The sequence below is a fragment of the Copidosoma floridanum genome, unplaced genomic scaffold (genome assembly GCF_036245765.1).
Source record: "Copidosoma floridanum isolate Cflo_tuat_1 unplaced genomic scaffold, Cflo_Japanese_pri ptg000007l, whole genome shotgun sequence".
NCBI classification, from domain to species: Eukaryota; Metazoa; Arthropoda; class Insecta; order Hymenoptera; family Encyrtidae; genus Copidosoma; species Copidosoma floridanum.
In genome coordinates this window covers 15,941,507-15,960,798 of record NW_028321884.1, presented here as the reverse complement: position 1 = coordinate 15,960,798, position 19,292 = coordinate 15,941,507, and the positions used below count along the sequence as shown (strand labels likewise).

The 19,292-nt window shown below is 31.0% G+C and overlaps 1 protein-coding gene across 1 annotated transcript; it reads right to left on the bottom strand.

The window, feature by feature from the left end:
- Positions 1–1,480: 1,480 nt before the first annotated feature.
- LOC106643497 (hemicentin-1-like) lies at positions 1,481–18,067 on the bottom strand. Its single transcript, XM_089588657.1, has 26 exons — positions 17,961–18,067; positions 16,012–16,145; positions 15,184–15,361; positions 14,962–15,095; positions 14,579–14,884; positions 13,986–14,157; positions 13,798–13,921; positions 13,548–13,720; positions 13,284–13,465; positions 11,610–11,748; positions 11,347–11,493; positions 11,113–11,271; positions 8,879–9,175; positions 8,656–8,789; positions 7,835–8,012; positions 7,613–7,746; positions 7,230–7,535; positions 5,934–6,105; positions 5,746–5,869; positions 5,496–5,668; positions 5,232–5,413; positions 4,139–4,277; positions 3,876–4,022; positions 3,642–3,800; positions 1,764–2,060; positions 1,481–1,663 (listed from the first exon to the last, which is right to left on the bottom strand). The coding sequence occupies exons 1-26, from the start codon at positions 18,040–18,042 to the stop codon at positions 1,641–1,643; spliced, it is 4,395 nt and encodes a 1,464-aa protein (XP_089444783.1). The 5' UTR covers positions 18,043–18,067; the 3' UTR covers positions 1,481–1,640.
- Between the last annotated feature and the right edge of the window lie 1,225 nt (positions 18,068–19,292).

The window sequence follows — 19,292 nt, the reverse complement described above, 5'->3', positions numbered from 1 at the left end:
GTTGTAAAGAATCTTCAAATCGTACTTTGAAACGTGCGAAAGTAACAACATGATTAGTTTGTCATTTTTCTTTAACATATTTAAAAAACCAAAGTAGTGTTTTAGAAAATTCAGAATCAGTACTTTTCCCAGAATAAAGAAAAATTGAGTTACAGTGTACAATTAGTAAAACATAAAACAAAAAGTTTCATAGCATTCACATAGTATGTATGAAACTTTGCAAAATATACAAGAGAAAGAAAAAGAGCACTTAAAGAAAAAAATAAGATAACATGAACATAATTATAAAACCAAACCTGTGGTATCAACTTTCAAACAATTATATTTTCAAATGGGATTATATTAGAATATAACACAATGAGATGAATTACAAGAGATGATTAATTTCGGAAATGCTGCAAATAGCGTCAGACGACAATATGATAAATAAAAAAAGAGGACCTTTACACATCGGGTCACACTTATAATTGTTTTTTGAAATATACTCGTTACTGACCTTATCTATTACGTTTGATACATTGACCGGCACGCTAAAGTTTGTATGTATAATTTGTATGTTTTGTATTAATTTATTGTTAAATTTGATAATAAAGCGTAAAGAGGTCGAAGCTCCAGTTAACCAAAGTCGTATATAAAAAACGTGTTGTATTTTTGTTCCAAAGTTTACCCCATCAGAAGATCAACAAAAAATTATTAAATTATACTAATGTAGAGAGCGAGCAATATCATAACCATCCTAGTTTGATAGTTGTTGCATCATAGAAATTGATTTTAAACTAATATTGCAACACATCGAAAAAAGTTAGACTGATACATTGTGCTACTTCCAATGATAAAAGAACGCCCTGTTGCTTCTACAATAGAATATTCTAGTGCTTACTAGTACTGCCAGTAAAGTATTTGGAATTATTTTTTTCCGAGCCGTCTAGTACCTATTCCTTCATATGGAATTTTTAATCATACAATGCATTTCTCTACCTTGAACGTTTTGTGTGATATAAAAGCACTTATTGCACCATAGAAGGAAACCTAATTACCACAATAGCTTGCATCCGAGATAATACATGTTGAATCTGATAAGCATATTTCAATAATAAAAAATATACAACCGCCTTATAAGATAAACTAATAGTTTTATAGACACATGTACACTATGCGTACACTACTTGTACAGTGAGCTAGCAGTTACAGTTCAGTAAGCTCGTATGCAATTTTTGTAGTAAGTAAGAAAAAAAGTTCTAAAAACTTCAGTTTTTATTTCTGAATTTCTGGCTTATAATCTCTAGTAAAAGCTATACATCTTAATTTTTGCATTCTTTTTTGTGATTTTATCAAGGCAGATGTTTTAATAAACTAACTTTCAATTTTTTTCATTTTACTATCAAAAATGTTTTTTAATTTTTTTAATTTTTTTTATGATAATCATTTTAGCCAGCGTTTTTTGTAACACCATATATTGTATATAATAAAAGATTGTTAATACAGAAAGAAAAATCTTGTTGCATCTTAAAAGTACCAAATACATTCAGATAAATCAATAGCTTATTCCATCTTCAATATCCAAACTCAACTGGAACTCTGTAAGATATTTATTTATAGCCCCTTATACTTCTTCAAAATCTTAACCTCTAAGGAAGTGATTACTTGCTACATTGGCTAGGCCCTGAAATTTAAAAAAAATTAATAATATTGCATAATTTTCAACCCTCAAGTATCTAATTTTTTTTTACAGAATATAAAACCTTAAAAATTGTATCTTTTACCTTTAATGATAAACTTTTCGGATTTTCGTACTTCTCCAAAGCGATTTTTAGCTAGACACGAATAGTTCCCACTATCGGTATGGAGTAGATATTTTATTAACAGTTTTTCGTTATTGTTTACTAAATTAAATTGTTTGGATAATTTCAAGGGTTTATCATCCTTGTACCAAGTTATGTCAGGTTTTGGTATCCCCGTAGCCTTGCACAATAATACAATAGTATTTAAGGTATCCTTCCACGACAAGATTTGCTCTGTGTCATTCATGTTTGTATCAATGAACTTAGGTGTTTCTGGCCCTGTAAATAAGGTAACACTGTAGGTAAAATAAACTTTTAAAAATACATAAAAAAAGACTGTCACAGACACGATCATTGTATGCTTGTTGTGCTCAAGTTATAAAAGACGTTTTCTAAGGTTTGGACAAAGTGCTGTTATCTTCATGTCCAAATACTATTTTACTTATACTTCAGAAGAAAAACCAACAAATGTCTTAGATCATGGTCATTTGACTAAAATGTGATCTGAGGCTTTCTTTGTTTTCTGCTTTGGGTTAAATGCGATTTTTTGATAATTCTGTGCAAAGAAACAAAATTTTCTTCATAGGAAGCAAAAAAATAGTTCTTTCTATTGTCACAGCCTATCAAAAGACTTATTATATTCTTTTATTATACTTTCTGGGAAAAGAACAACTTTTTTTACGAACACTTTTTTGGACTTTAATAAAAACTATTCTTCTTTTACTAATAGAAGTCAGATTTTTTTTAGTTTGGAGAACAACCCGAGTAGAAATGAATCTACAGTTTGGATCCAGTCTGGATCCATCTACTGTAGCTTTAGATTCTGCATGGATCCATTAGATGGATGAGGGCAGGATCAATTGTGTTCTCAGTTTTGGATCAATAATGGATCTAGGCAGCTGGACTTACAGAGAATTGATGAAAAATGGATCAAGCCTTGGTCCAGATGCTGTATTATTCGGTGTGTTATTTATCGTGAGAAAAAGTATTGTCATTTATATAATAGAAATTATATCATAAAATAACTAATTGTGTCGTTCATATTGTAGAAATCATGTCATAAAATAACTAATTGACAATGATTGTAATTTAAAACCGTACGTAAAAATATAACTTATTGAACAAATTAATAAAAACAAATAAATATAAAATTATTAAACTCTTTACAGATTTAAAAATTAATAAGAATATATGTATAAAAACAAAATTTGCTGTCAATTATCGACTTGTCCAAGTTATTTTTAGTAGTAATCCAATTTGTTACAGACAGTAAATCCTGGTTAAACAAATAGTTAACTTTGTACACTCCGAAACTTCAATCATTAAATGTATACGCCCAGCTTGGTTTTTGCTATTTCTACTCAACTTTCCAGGTAACATAACCTTATTACTTTTATTTACAGTCACAGAATTTTTATTGTTTAGACTTTCCGACGATACTTAACATGAACAGTGTCAACTGTAGTGCGTTAACGGGGTGACGTTTTCAATAGTTAATTTATTACTTAAGTCATGGCTTCATGCACTAATTATGCATGCGAGAATATATATATATATATACATATATATATATATATTTATATATTTATATATTCATAAATAGTTAGGCAGCCAGTTAGCCAATATATGTTGTGTGTGTACGTATCACGTCATCTGATTATCCAGTACTTTAGCTAAAGTGGATCCATTATGGATCCAAAACTGCGAACACAATGGATCCAGGGCTTGATCAATATAATGGATCAAGTCTGGATCTAATCATCCATTCCCCATAACATCTTTCTACTCAGGAAGTAACTCCTTGTAAAAAAAAAATTTTTGCAAAATGTAATTAAAAATGTGTATTATTAATATCTTTACCTCTAACTTCCAATTTAAATAACTTATATGGTTCTGGCTCGTCATTCTCATTCCATGCTTCACAAAAATAGTGTCCTCGGTCTGATATGGAGACATTTTTAATTTCAAGTACAGCTCGATGAATATAAGTGTCATTTTTCCATACAATATTCATTAATTCTGAAATTTAATAAAACTCAAATAAAAATTGGTATTTAAAATTTTAGTATTTCAATAAATATTATTAGACCCTACTATCAGTGCCGTAGGGATTAAACTTTGTCCATGTAACCTTGGGAAATAAGTAATAAACAATAGTGCAAGACACAGTTACAGTTTCACCTTCAACTACATCGTCAGTTCGCTTATCAATATCAACAGGTCCATTAGGAAGTTCTTCATCTTTATTACAAAAGAAATAATAATAATAACATTAAATAAAAAGGAAGTGAAACTAAAAATCAATATCAAGCAGAAAATAAGAAATAAAACGATATTTATCAACTACATATACATACCGATAATACGAATGCTTGTTTCATCTGAGTTGCAGAAGTGACGGCTACAAGCGGTGCAACTGATTCGCCCAAATGCAGTAATGTTTACTGTTATTTTTGAATGTGTTCTGTCTTCATACTGCAAGTCAGTTTCTGCGTTCTGAAAAAGAAAATATATATTACGACAGACGCTACATTGTCCTCAACAATGTTGGCATACTTCTATTGAGGAAAAGAGTGTCACATGTGTGGTTATTTTTGACCTTGAAAAGGGCTCGCGTGTGACTTTGAACATACTTGTTTTGACTTTTAAAATGTAAATTTATAAACGCTGTTCTTCATACTAACATAACAGACTTTTTTTTCATTAAATCGATTTTTTCTAATGACCAGGATTAAAAGTACATGAACTTTGATGGTAAGTACTTTAGGGCACTTAACTAATGACGTAGAACTACCAAGATAGTATCACTTAAACAAGAATCAATACGATATGAGAGAAACTTTCATTAACTAGTTAATTTGTACTATTAATTTGGTAACAGTTTTTTAATAACAGATGGTCTTGAATGTTTTTGTCAGCAAAAAAAAAAAAATGGAACTAAATCCTAAAACAATTTTTAACTGCAAGAAATGGTACTATAGCTGATGCTGATGAAAGTGTAAGGCTAAATATGGTATTAATGAAAGAGTATGCATGTGTTTCTGTCTCTCTCTCTCTCTCTCTCTCTCTCCTTCTCTCTCTGTGTAAGTGTGCGTAGGTGGGTGGGATGTTGGTTTATGTTATGGAATGGTTTTGCAATAAGGCCAATTTTGTAATATAGTGTAATTGAGATTGAAAAATACCATATAAATTATAAGTCAAAGTTAAAATTGAGTATACTTTTGCTAGAGGCCTGATTTTATAAGGTTTTAAAATTTTATTAATTGTTAGAGCCCTTTTTACAATCATCTACTGCACCCTTATTTTAAAAACATGGCATGCTGAAAAACCTTCTTGATTGCGTAAAATTATGTTATATTCAGCTTTACTTGCATTATCCCTGTAACGCCTCATGCAATCTACGAATGCCTTCTAATAAGAATTCTGAGCTCAATAACAATGTCACAATACCTTTATCTCAATTTTCTTGCAGTCATCATGGGAATTATATGTCGGGCACTGTTCATAGAACCATGTAATATTTGGCTGAGGATAGCCGTCACTTTTACATGTGAATGTTGCATTCTTGTTAACAACATAAAAAGCTGTTGAAGTATAAGGTGCGTACAAAACTGTATACGGCTTGACATGAGCTGAAAATTTAAAAAAGTTTTACAAAGAAAAACAAGATAGAAGATTTAGTACAAAAAACTATAATTGTGATAATAAAAGTACTATAAAATTTGACTCTAAAATCCACGGATTTCACTCCAGCGCTGTTGTTTGCTTGAAGAGTATACGTGTCTCGATAGACCACTTTTTTGATTGTAAGATTACTGCCAGTGAGGGCATTATGTGATACGACAAAATCCTTTCCTGTTACAATTTCATCGTTGTAAAAGTTTAACCTAAAATGTAACTTACAATTTATAGAAAACTTATGTATAAACACAACGAGGAACTTTTTCCAAAAGAGATTTTTTACCATTTAAGTGTTGGCTTAGGATATGCATCAACGTGAGCTACAAGAGTCAATGGTTCACCATATTCTACGGCAATTTCTCTGCTCTTTTTTTCACGTTCTAAATTTATGTATATTTTTCTAGGATCTGTACCAACAAATAACAGTAACACGTCAATTACAGGGCATAACACATCTTAAAATAAACTAACCGTATATTTTTATAAACATATTGGTACTCTCTTGTTCACTCAACAAAGATTTCACTTGGCATGTATAGTTTCCTTGATCTTTGAAAGTAACATTATTTAAGATGAGTTGAGATGTCACGTACTTAAGGAGTCCCCTATCATCTTCAACGCATTTTACAGTTTTTCTGGAACTCTAATAACAACATCACAGTATTACAAGGTCATGAAAGTATTAGATTCACTTTACAAAACATAATTTTTTAACGTGCAAGCTTAGAGTTGTTACGTATAACGACGGATAAAAGAAATTTTTCAGCGTTGAAAAATATTTTGTTAATATATATCGACAAGCTGGACGAAGACTATGACCAGATCGATTCTGGACGGAAACTATGCCCTTTCGACGTCCTGGATGAAGACTATGCTTTTTTCTCAAGCCCAGACAAAGACTATGCCCTATTACCCCTACGCTGAAAGAAGCTCACAAATACAAAGCTCCTGAAAACACAACACGTAATCGTTATTCTGCGCAGGTCTTGTGGCTTCAGTACTTGGAGTTTTAGTAAGTGTTTGAAAAAAAAAGAATAAGCTTTTTTGAAAGATTTCGTTAAGTGTACATTACATTAACTGTAGACAACAACCACTATATGGATATATATATATATATATATATATATATATATATATATATATATATGAATATATATCTAATTACAAACACAAATGTAAGTGAGCTAAAATGAATTTCACATTATCCGGGCTTAAGTGAAAGGCATGAAATAATTTTCACCTGGACTAGAAAAAAAGGGTGTAGTCTTCGTCCGGGATACCAAAAGGGAAAAGTTCTCGTCCAGACTTGAAAAAAGGCATTATTTTTATCCTGGCTTTAAAGCAGGGCATAGTCTTCGCCCAAGGCATCGATATGTTGTAAGTTTTATTTATAAGTAATCAATGTTTTCTAATTTTCAGGCTTCTTTCTTGAACGTTTTGTAATTAATTCATTGCATTCATAAAAGAATCATTATGTGGACTATATTTGCTCAAGTAGTGGACAAATTCTACTCAACTCATGAATATGAAGATCGTTCAGAAGCCTTTTTCTGATGCTTAAGAAAAAAACAATATCTCAATAAGTAACATTTTGAAGCATATTATTCTTATGATTTTCTTGTACATAACCTTACTATCAAAGAATAGTTCTTGAAAAAACCTTATGTTAAAGGGTCTTTTTATCAGTACAAAAAAAATGTTTTTCGGCTAGCAATTTTTTTTTTGACCAGTGACTTTAATGTGATTAAAGTGTATTTCTCCTTTTACCGTATTGTAAGGTGTCTCCCAAGAAATATTGTAAGGATTGTCCATTGCGATTTCGACTATGCACTTGATGTTCAATGTCGAGCCAGCAACAACGTGTTTCATACCATCTGCTCCGATCGAGGCTTCGATTAATGGTTTTTTCTGATTTTTCTTGATAACTGAGAGGTTGAAGTATAACTTCTGCGAAAAACCATCTTGGTTTACTTCACAAGAATAACTTCCACTATCCGAAAACTTTGAGTTTTTTATGATAAAACCAAATTTGGGATCGAAAATTGTCCTGTTGCTAACCACTGGCTTAAACTCCTGTAAGGTTTAAATAGAACTATGGTGTATCCTTATACATAGCTATAAGTATCTAAATAGATTAAATAAACTTGTACATGGCCGTGAAGCATCATAAGAGTCACATTAAATTCAGGGAAAGTTGGACGGCACGGCAGAACAGCCCGATCTCCAACATGTACTTTACGTTGTAAAAATTTGTCAGAAATTCTGACAAATGCACTTCTGTTGGCTGTGTCAGAAACATGTAGCATGTTATTTCTAATTATTTCTAACATTTTTATCGTTACGTGTTAAAATTATCATCTTTTTATTCTTACACTGAACATAAACATAAACCCAATGAATATTGGCATCATTGCAGTCAATTTCTACTATTGTCTCGTTCTTATGGGTGCATCCATACCAGCTAGTATCGCCAAAGGTAGTTGACACTTTTTGGAACGTGGTAGTACCATCTGACTGATTATAAGTAGTTTGATTCTTGGCAGCAGTTACCTGCAGATGAGTTAGAGGTTTAAATAAAAATTTAATTTGTGTATTTGGTAGTGAATTCGTTGTCACGAATCTAATATTTGTTACAGCTATTTGGGTGTAGGATTGAATAAGCTTTATTATTATTTCATACAATACGTAAAGAATATTTGAAGACCAAAATGTAACCTTAAAAATAAAAAAAATTGCATTATGGACTCAGGAAATTGCTCATAATTGGTAAGTTAATAAACCATTTTTTATATTGGAAGCAATCGGTCCTATTAGTAAGTGTGAAATATTTAAACTTTTACGTTAACTTTGTCAAAATTCATTCAATTAACTTTATGAAACTTCAATTAACTTTAGTAGATTTGTGATATGAGTAAATTTGAACACTTTGGCTTGATTTTTTTCAGATAAAGAGCTGTCGTTAATGTTTTGAATATAAATGTTTGTGTTACCCATATTCATGAACTAGTTTACAGTAAAACGTTATATATAAAATGTCTGAATGATCTTACTTTTTAACGATATGGGATATTATGCAAAAAATCGATAAAAACAAACACTTAAATTACTCAAATTGTCATGGAACACACGGAATTTTTGTAAGTTGAGTGTTTTTTCTGAGCTCAAATAAATGTAATCTGTTCATGCAACTCACAATTTCTCCATTTTCATCCATATACTTAAAATATAAGTGATTTGTGCTTTTGCATGTAATTTCCAGGACATCTCCTTCGTATATCTTCAACTGTGTCAAATTGGAATGGAACTGAGGCCTATATCCACTGCGCTCTATACGGTGTGAAAAAAATTTCAATTAAGCTGCAAATAAAAATTTTTGGAAACTGGAAGTCTAATTGCAAACGTTTTATTTCTGTCACCTTGAATGAGAAATTTTTGAGATTTCCAAACTTTTCCGATGTGATTTTCAGCAATACACGAATAGTTTCCGCTATCAGCACTTAGTAAGTACTTTATTATCAATTTTTCGTTATTGTTAACTAACTTAAACTGTTTAGATAATTTCAAGGGCTTATCATCCTTGTACCAAGTTATATCAGGTTTTGGTATCCCCGTAGCCTTGCACAATAATACAATAGTATTTAAGGTATCCTTCCACGACAAGATTTGCTCTGTGTCATTCATGTTTGTATGAATGAACTTAGGTGTTTCTGGCCCTGTACATAAAATAACATTGTAGGTAAAATAAACTTTTAAAAATACATAAAAAAAGACTGTCACAGGCACAATCATTGTATGCTTGTTCTGCTCAAGTCGTGAACGACATTTTTTAACCCTGGTAGAAAATTACTACATAAACTGGCTAGAAACTCGTCAACGTACATGCATAAATGAGCTTATAACACGTTGACGAGTTTCTAGCCAGTTTATGTAGTAACGCTTCTACCAGAGAAGGTTTGGACAAAGTGCTGTTATCTTCGCGGGCTAACATTATTTTACTTATACCTCAGAAGAAAAACTAACGAATGTCTTGGATCATTATCATTTGACTCAAATCTGATCTAAGGCTATCTTTGTTTTCTCCTTCAAGTTAAGGGAGTTCTATCGGTTGCAGAATTAACAGTAAGAAATTGATAAAAATTCATCTACGAATGAACAGTCATGAAATGGCAGTTTAAAAATTTTAAGGTACGAGGGTTCCTAGGAGCTGAGTAATTAATATTTGTATTTAGATGATTTTTACACATAGGCTTATGGGCTGTCGTCTTTTTGAACGCTTCTCTTGTATTTATCTCGATTGTTAACAATGAACTTTAGATGAAAATTTTATCAATGATAATAAAATATCTAATGATCGTATTGAACTGTATTGAACATCTCGAGGGTCCTTGTGAGAAAAGAAACTAATAAATAAGCTTGGTAACAGCTACAAAAAGATATGCTGTCACAGGAGAGCGAGAAAGACAGACGACGTACAAAACGATGGAGAGCGTCTCGTGTACTGTAGCGAGGGATTAAACCAACTTAAATGCGAGTTTTTAATAATTACGCGTCTAAAACGGAATTTCGTTTGTGGAAAGCCAAAAAATACTTCCTTTTATTGTCACAGCTTATGAAAATACTTAGACACCTGTGGGCGTACAGGGCATTATTAAGGCCAAGGCCTTCGTGCTTATAAGAGATTGGTTATTTTTGTAAAAAGTTATAATACACCAATGAAGACTATTTGAAAAAAAATGAAACATTAGGTAAGCTTGATTCGTTAAATTTAAATTGCTGTAAGAATTTCATTAGTTAATTTTTACACAAGTGATAAATTTCAATCTTCTAAATGCATCAGTAGCCTTCCGAAGGTGTGGAATCAAAATCTAGAAAAATTAAGTTGTTTTTTGGTTGACCATACTTTTTGTATGATACTCTTACTGTTGTACCGTTATGTTTTTCTATTTTAACAAAATTAAAATAAATTACCTTTACCTTCGACTGACACAACATGTGAACCAAAATTCAAATTCATCAACTTAATTTCCTAACGTTTTCATGAACTTATAATACAACATGACACTGATGTATTTGATGTGGAGTTTGCGTATAGACAGTACTATACGTGATGTAGAATCAGTCAAAGTAAAAATAATGTTGTGCAGATGCGAAAACTAGATAAAAAAATTTTAAAAGTGTTATGCAACAGTTTGCTGAGCCGAAAAGAAAGCTAAAATTCGCCATTTATACTTTTAATTTTACGACTATTCTTAGCAAACGGTTTATTTGAAATAATAAAATTTATATCTAATGTACGTAACAGCTACAGAAGTTGTATTAAAAAAATTTTATCAGAAAATACTATTCATAAAAAATTTTATCATCTCTCGTAGTTGGAATAAATGAGGTAGTTTTCTTAGTACAGGCTAATTGACAAGCATAATTATAGAATATTATTATTTTACACGTAAATAGTTATGCCCAGTAAATCTGATGTGGTGTCTTTCAGAGTCCAAGTTATAAAAAATGTAAATACAAAAAAATTTATCTCCTACATTTTCCTTATACTGATACAAGTCAGATTTTTTTAGTTTGGAGAACAAGTAACTCCTTGTAAAAAAAAATATTTTTGCAAAATATACTTAAAAATAAGTATTATTAATATCTTTACCTCTAACTTCCAATTTAAATAACTTATATGGTTCTGGCTCGTCATTCTCATTCCATGCTTCACAAAAATAGTGTCCTCGGTCTGATATGGAGACATTTTTAATTTCAAGTACAGCTCGATGAATATAAGTGTCATTTTTCCATACAATATTCATTAATTCTGAAATTTAATAAAACTCAAATAAAAATTGGTATTTAAGATTTTAGTATTTCAATAAATATTATTAGACCCTACTATCAGTGCCGTAGGGATTAAACTTTGTCCATGTAACCTTGGGAAATAAGTAATAAACAATAGTGCAAGACACAGTTACAGTTTCACCTTCAACTACATCGTCAGTTCGCTTATTAATATCAACAGGTCCATTAGGAAGTTCTTCATCTTTATTACAAAAGAAATAATAATAATAACATTAAATAAAAAGGAAGTGAAACTAAAAATCAATATCAAGCAGAAAATAAGAAATAAAACGATATTTATCAACTACATATACATACCGATAATACGAATGCTTGTTTCATCTGAGTTGCAGAAGTGACGGCTACAAGCGGTGCAACTGATTCGCCCAAATGCAGTAATGTTTACTGTTATTTTTGAATGTGTTCTGTCTTCGTACTGCAAGTCAGTTTCTGCGTTCTGAAAAAGAAAATATATATTACGACAGACGCTACATTGTCCTCAACAATGTTGGCGTACTTCTATTAAGGAAAAGAGTGTCGCATATCCTGCTATTTTGGACCTTGTTTTAAAAATGGCATTATAATATAGTTGGAAATAATTATGGGTACATAAAATACTTGTACATGCTATATTTAGTATGTGCTAATAAATCTGAAACACAGTAAAAACTTTTAACTCGTAAGCTTTGAAGAAAGATGAGTATAATAAAAATAAAATGGGATTATTAACTTTATTTTGATAAAAGCCTATGGAAAATCTTAGATATAAATATTTGTTTTGACAACCCAAGGATTAGTTGTGTTTTAAATGTAAGATGTAATGTTATTTACAAATTTGAGCACTTGTGTTACTTCGTTTTTCTCACTTTTTTTAAATATTTTCCTCTAGCTGATTTTTTCCTACTACATAACTTCCTTTTTACAAAGCTGTTTTTCGTTGGCATAGCGAAAACTTTTTTTCACACACTATGACAAAAAATATTTTATACGCAACTCGTGTTCAATGATTTTAACACTCATGTAATAACGGTGATAACTTATTTCTTTTAATAACACTCAAATATTTATTTCAAAAATAGTCAACCGAATTCCACCTGACAGTTACGCGTCAACAGTTAACCCGCAGCTTAGTCGTTTTTCTGGCCTTACACACTAGGGCTCATTCGTAAGCTCCATGATTCCATGTAAGTAGCAGATGTATAGAGAGCTTACTAGATAATGAAAGAAAATTAGGTGAATAATCAGTGAAATAAAAAAATTAAAGAGGGCTCACGAGTGACTTAAAAGATACTTATTTTCACAAATTAATTATTTTCAATTACAAAGATTAAAAATACATGGAATTGGATAATAAGTACTATAAGGCACTCAACTAATTAAATAGGACTATCGGAATAGTATCAGTTTAACAAGAACCAATATGATATTAGAAAATCTTTCATTAATTCGTTAACAAGTACTTATAATTTGGTAAACGTATTTAAAAACGAATAAACTTGCATGTTTTTGACAGCAATAAAAATAAAATTGAACTAGATTCCAAAACAATCTCTAACTGCAAGATATGGTACTATAGATGATGGTGATGAAAGTGTAAGGCTGAATATTGTATAAATGGGAGAGTATGTCTGTGTTTCGGTCCTTATCTTTCTCTCTCTCTCTCTCTCTCTCATTCTCTCTGTAAGTGTGGGTAGGTGGTGGGGTGGTGGTGTGTGTTAAAGTATGGTCTTGCAAAATGGCCAATTTCCTAATATAGTATTATTGAGATTAAAAATACCATACAAATTATAAGTCAAAGTTAAGTCAAAGTTAAAATTGAGTATACTTTTGCTAGAGGCCAGATTTTATTAGGTCTTAGAATTTTAAAAAACCTTCTTGATTGCATAAGATTACTTTATATTCAATCTTACTCGCATTATCCCCTTAACGCCTCATGAAATTTACGAATGTCTTCTAACAAGAATTCTGAGCTCAATAACGTGATCACAATACCTTCAACTCAATTTTCTTGCAGCCATCATTGGAATTATATGTCGGGCACTGTTCATAGAACCATGTAATATTTGGCTGAGGATAGCCGTCACTTTTACATGTGAATGTTGCATTCTTGTTAACAACGTAAAAAGCTGTTGAAGTATAAGGTGCGTACAAAACTGTATACGGCTTGACATGAGCTGAAAATTTAAAAAAGTTTTACAAAGAAAAACTAGATAGAAGATTGAGTACGAAAAACTATGATTGTAATATTAAAAGTACTATAAAATTTGACTCTAAAATCCACGGATTTCACTCCAGCGCTGTTGTTTGCTTGAAGAGTATACGTGTCTCGATAGACCACTTTTTTAATTGTAAGATTACTGCCAGTGAGGGCATTATGTGATACGACAAAATCCTTTCCTGTTACAATTTCATCGTTGTAAAAGTTTGACCTAAAATGTAACTTACAATTTATAGAAAACTTATGTATAAACACAACGAGGAACTTTTTCCAAAAGAGATTTTTTACCATTTAAGTGTTGGCTTTGGATATGCATGAACGTGAGCTACAAGAGTCAATGGTTCACCATATTCTACGGCAATTTCTCTGCTCTTTTTTTCACGTTCTAAATTTATGTATATTTTTCTAGGATCTGTACCAACAAATAACAGTAACACGTCAATTACAGGGCATAACACATCTTAAAATAAACTTACCATGTATTTTTATGAACATATTGGTACTCTCTTGTTCACTCAACAAAGATTTCACTTGGCATTTATAGTTTCCTTGATCTTTGAAAGTAACATTATTTAAGATGAGTTGAGATGTCACGTACTTAAGGAGTCCCCTATCATCTTCAACGGATTTCACAGTTTTTCTGAAACTCTAATAACAACGTCACATTATATAACGCATAACGATAATAAAAGAAAATTTTCAGTGTTGATAAAGGTTTTGTTAATCAATGTTTTGCAAGTTATATTTATAGGTAAACAATATTCTCTAATTTTCGGGTTTCTATCATGAACTTTTTATAACTAATTCGTTGCACTCATAAAAGAATCATTATGTGAACTATATTTGCTCAAGTAGTGGACAAATTCTACTTAACTCATTTTGTAAGTAACATTTTGAAGCATATTATTCTTATGATTTTCTTGTACATAATCTTACTATCAAAGAATAGTTCTTGAAAAAACCTTATGTTAGAGGGTCTTTTTATCAGTAAAAAAAAAATGTTTTTCGGCTAGCAATTTTTTTTTTGACCAGTGACTTTAATGTGATTAAAGTGTATTTCTCCTTTTACCGTATTGTAAGGTGTCTCCCAAGAAATATTGTAAGGATTGTCCATTGCGATTTCGACTTTGCACTTGATGTTTAATGTCGAGCCAGCAACAACGTGTTTCATACCATCTGCTCCGATCGAGGCTTCGATTAATGGTTTTTTCTGATTTTTCTTGATAACTGAGAGGTTGAAGTATAACTTCTGCGAAAAACCATCTTGGTTTACTTCACAAGAATAACTTCCACTATCCGAAAACTTTGAGTTTTTTATGATAAAACCAAATTTGGGATCGAAAATTGTCCTGTTGCTAACCACTGGCTTAAACTCCTGTAAGGTTTAAATAGAACTATGGTGTATCCTTATAAATAGCTATAAGTATCTAAATAGATTAAATAAACTTGTACATGGCCGTGAAGCATCATAAGAGTCACATTAAATTCAGGGAAAGTTGGACGGCACGGCAGAACAGCCCGATCTCCAACACGTACTTTACGTTGTAAAAATTTGTCAGAAATTCTGACAAATGCACTTCTGTTGGCTGTGTCAGAAACATGTAGCATGTTATTTCTAGACATTTCTCACATTTTTATCGTTACGTGTTAAAATTATCATCTTTTTATTCTTACACTGAACATAAACATAAACCCAATGAATATTGGCATCATTGCAGTCAATTTCTACTATTGTCTCGTTCTTATGGGTGCATCCATACCAGCTAGTATCGCCAAAGGTAGTTGACACTTTTTGGAATGTGGTAGTACCATCTGACTGATTATAAGTAGTTTGATTCTTGGCAACAGTTACCTGCAGATGAGTTAGAGGTTTAAATAAAAATTAATTTGTGTATTTGGTAGTGAATTCGTTGTCACGGATCTAATATTTGTTACAGCTATTTGGGTGTAGGATTGAATAAGCTTTATTATTATTCTATACAATACGTAAAGAGTATTCGAAGACCAAAATGTAACCTTAAAAATGAAAAAAATTGCATTATGGACTCAGAAAATTGCTCATAATGGGTTAGTGAATAAACCATTTTTTTGTTGGAAGCAATCGTTCCTATTAGTGAATGTGAAAAATTTAAACTTTTACGTTAACTTTGTCAAAATTCATTCAATTAACTTTATAAAACTTCAATTAACTTTATTAAATTTGTGTTTATTTGTAAATTTGAACACTTTGGCTTAATTTTATTCGGATAAAGAGCTGTTGTTAATGTTTTGGATATTAATGTTAGTTTTACCTATATTTATGAACTAATTAACAGTCAAACAGTAAAACATTTTATATAAAATGTCTGATTGATCTAACTTTTTAACGATGTAGGATATTATGCAAAAAATCGATAAAAACAAACACTTAAATTACTCAAATTGTCATGGAACACACGGAATTTTTGTAATTTGAGTGTTTTTTCTGAGCTCAAATAAATGTAATCTGTTAATGCAACTTACAATTTCTCCATTTTCATCCAGATACTTAAAATATAAGTGATTTGTGCTTTTGCATGTAATTTTCAGGACATCTCCTTCGTATATCTTCAACTGTGTCAAATTGGAATGGAACTGAGGCCTATATCCACAGCACTCTATACGGTGTGAAAAAAAATTTAATTTAATAGCGAATAACAATTTTAGTAGCATGTGTTAGTAGCTTTATGTTTTACCGTCAACAGGGTCAAATGTGGGAATAATATTTTAATAAGTAAGTGACAATGAACTTAAACATTAATTCGCCCGAACATAAGTAGTGTTTTATCATTATTATTTAGGTTTTTAAGAGTTATATACAGATAAATAAGTATGAGTTAGCAAAGGCTTCAATTTACGAACTGATAGGTTTATCGCACTAGCCGAAGGTCCCCCGTAACGAGGTTCATAAAGAAGCCTTTTCGAACGAGTTTTGTTTACTATTTTTCCGCCTGAGAACGGTTAGAAGGTGAAAAAATATTTTTTATACTTTATTAAGAGTGGGTCAACTGATTTCTCAAATGTCAAACTACACAACAATTTTGACATACCAGGGCAGACCAGGGCGTACTTACAGTAATTTATAAGACTTAATTTTTGTAATTTCTCGAAAAATAATATTATTTAAATGATAGAGTTCTTTTTAGTTTTTAATACTGTAATTCTTCCTCGTTGTCTGGCGTATTTTAGAAATTCCTTATGTATTGTGTATTAATTTAAAACAAATTAATGCTTTGGAAAATAAAAAAATGCTTGAATATCTTAAGTTGTATGATAAATGAGATAATTGTATCGCATTATATAAAAAGAAATGGTTAATGTTAGTTTAATACATCTATCGTCAGAATTTTTTAAAGTGTGCCTTGAATGGGCAACTAACGACTGTTTTTTAAAAGTGATTTAAAAATCCAAGCATTGCAACACAACAAACGAATGTTTAAGATGTCATTAGGCAAAAGAACAAAAAATTACGAGTTCACTAGAAAAATCATAAGTTTCTTAAGCTTTTTAAAAAATTACCGAAACTTTGATGAGAAAACATTATCCTTTCGCATTATAATGAGACATGAGGGATGCATTTTTTATAGAAGCAACAAATTTCATTGTTAAATTTGTGGTAATGAGATATAAAAATCTTTTTTTTTTTTTCGTTTTCATGAAAACCATTATTGGTAAATTTTTCATTCAGTTTCTTAAAAATATACATTGTCTTACAGTGAAATGCGAAAATATTAAATACGATTAATTACATTAGGCTGACCCCAAAAAATCTGTCTATCCACGGAAATTAGAGAATTTTAGAATAATTATTAGTGGTTGTATGTAGACAGTAAATTTTTCAAACATGGATAACCAGGCGTTATGTTACCATTTAAAAAAGCCAAATACTTACATTTATCTTAACAAGTTCTAAAGCCTTAGATACTCCCAGACCCCTGATATACGTATTGCCCTTATATTCATGTATTCAAAGCTCAAGATTTGCGCATTATTTTTCTATTCTCTCTTCTAGTTTAACCTCTTCAATTGCTATAAATGGAAATAATTTTAGTAAATACTGTCATAACTATTTGATGTAATGTACCAGACATATAATTATATCGTCTGATCTAATATCATTTAGTTCGTATCTTCATGGAATTGAATACTGTAGTTTAGTGGGTTTACTATTACTATTATCATAAAAAGTCCCTTATGCCAGCTATTACTAACGAATTTGATTTCTAATTATGCAATATGCATGAACAGATGTATACATAAGCTTCGGTTCTCTGTATCACAAGCATAAAAGTATATCACGCCAAAGAAAATAGCGACAGCAAAGGTGAAAATAGTTAGTTAACTTACACATCACTAAGTGAAATTTTATAGCCGTTGTCGGATAAGAAGTTGAAGCATTGACTTATTCTTATATGCAACCTTATCTAGCTTACCTGATAGTAAAGTGAGAATAAGAACGAGGGCTGGCCACTGGAATAGAATAAGCCGATTCTTCCATCCTTTGGGGCGTATCATTGTAATTTCTCGGGCGCTTCACACACCTGGGACAGTTACAAGTTATACTCTGTTCTTGTAAGTAGCTACACGACCAGCTACTGTCCGATGACTCGTTGAGAGATATTCACTGCGATTGCGCACTGAGTGTGAATGAATGTCTGTTATCAATAAAGTGATTACACCAGTAGCTTCGGAATATAACTAGAAAAATTTCGTAATACCACACCTGCAAACGTTGAAGCTACCAAACTTTCATCTTTCTCTTGAGAATTTCTACTTTCTACGTGTATAACAGAAATTTTTCTTTTAATTTTTCCTAAAAAAATTTCGATTTCGTTCCCTTAGACATCATAACATACTTATTCACTACACGTCTAATTAAAGTATAGCATTGAAAAAACTTTGTCAGGAAACATTTACTAAGAAGCTTTTAGGTCAATAAATGGGCAGTGATCTTTTTTCATTGGAGTATTCAAAGAGTTACTTTGTTTTCAAATTTTACGTGATTGTGGAATGTTGAAAGGGGTATTAATGTTTGTGATGGTTGAAATTGGTATCCGAGTCGTAAAAACAAGTGTGTTTTTACAAAACAAGTAATCTACAAAGCTGAAATCTTATAAAATAAACTGACTGTACGGAATCAATTTAAGGATATAAGAGCAAAATAGAGGTCAGATCTGCTCGTCTCTCTCTTGCGCTCTTGCGTGCTCAAATATATAATTACAGCTCATAAAATTCTGACTTCGTAGAAAAACTGTTTTTTTAAATGCTCTCGTTTTGAATTTTTTGATAACTAAATTTCACTGTCACAACCATTTCTACAACTTGCAACGTCCTATAATTACGTAAAACTCATCAACAAAATTTCTCTATTCACATGGTTATTACTTATACCTATTCAGCTTCTCTCACCTCTCTATTGAAAAATACATCCGTGAGATGGCCCGGGCACTTTACACTATAGGTAGTTACCTAGCGTAAACTACAGTCATTCATTGAATGGATCTACATATTTTCTAAATTACAATCGATTACGTTATTACAGCTACAACCCAGACATCAGTTTAAGTGTACACATTGGCAGTATTTGATTTTAACTCTTCATTTTCACACAGTTTCATATAAAGATGTTAGAACTGACTTTATTGTTTAATATAAATCTTTTACATAATTTTATTGTACATTTCATAGCATTTCATACTATCAGTAGATATTTTCACTGATGACAATTGTATTGTTGATTGAAATATTGTTATAATTATTATTAT

Coding starts and splice junctions, on each gene's coding strand:
- LOC106643497 (XM_089588657.1), bottom strand. CDS start 18,042: ATGATACGCCCCAAAGGATGGAAGAATCGGCTTATTCTATTCCAGTGG. Junction 7,747..7,834: donor GGTTTATGTTTATGTTCAGT/GTAAGAATAAAA, acceptor TTTCTGACACAG/CCAACAGAAGTGCATTTGTC. Junction 5,870..5,933: donor TATGTTTATAAAAATATACG/GTTAGTTTATTT, acceptor TTGTTGGTACAG/ATCCTAGAAAAATATACATA.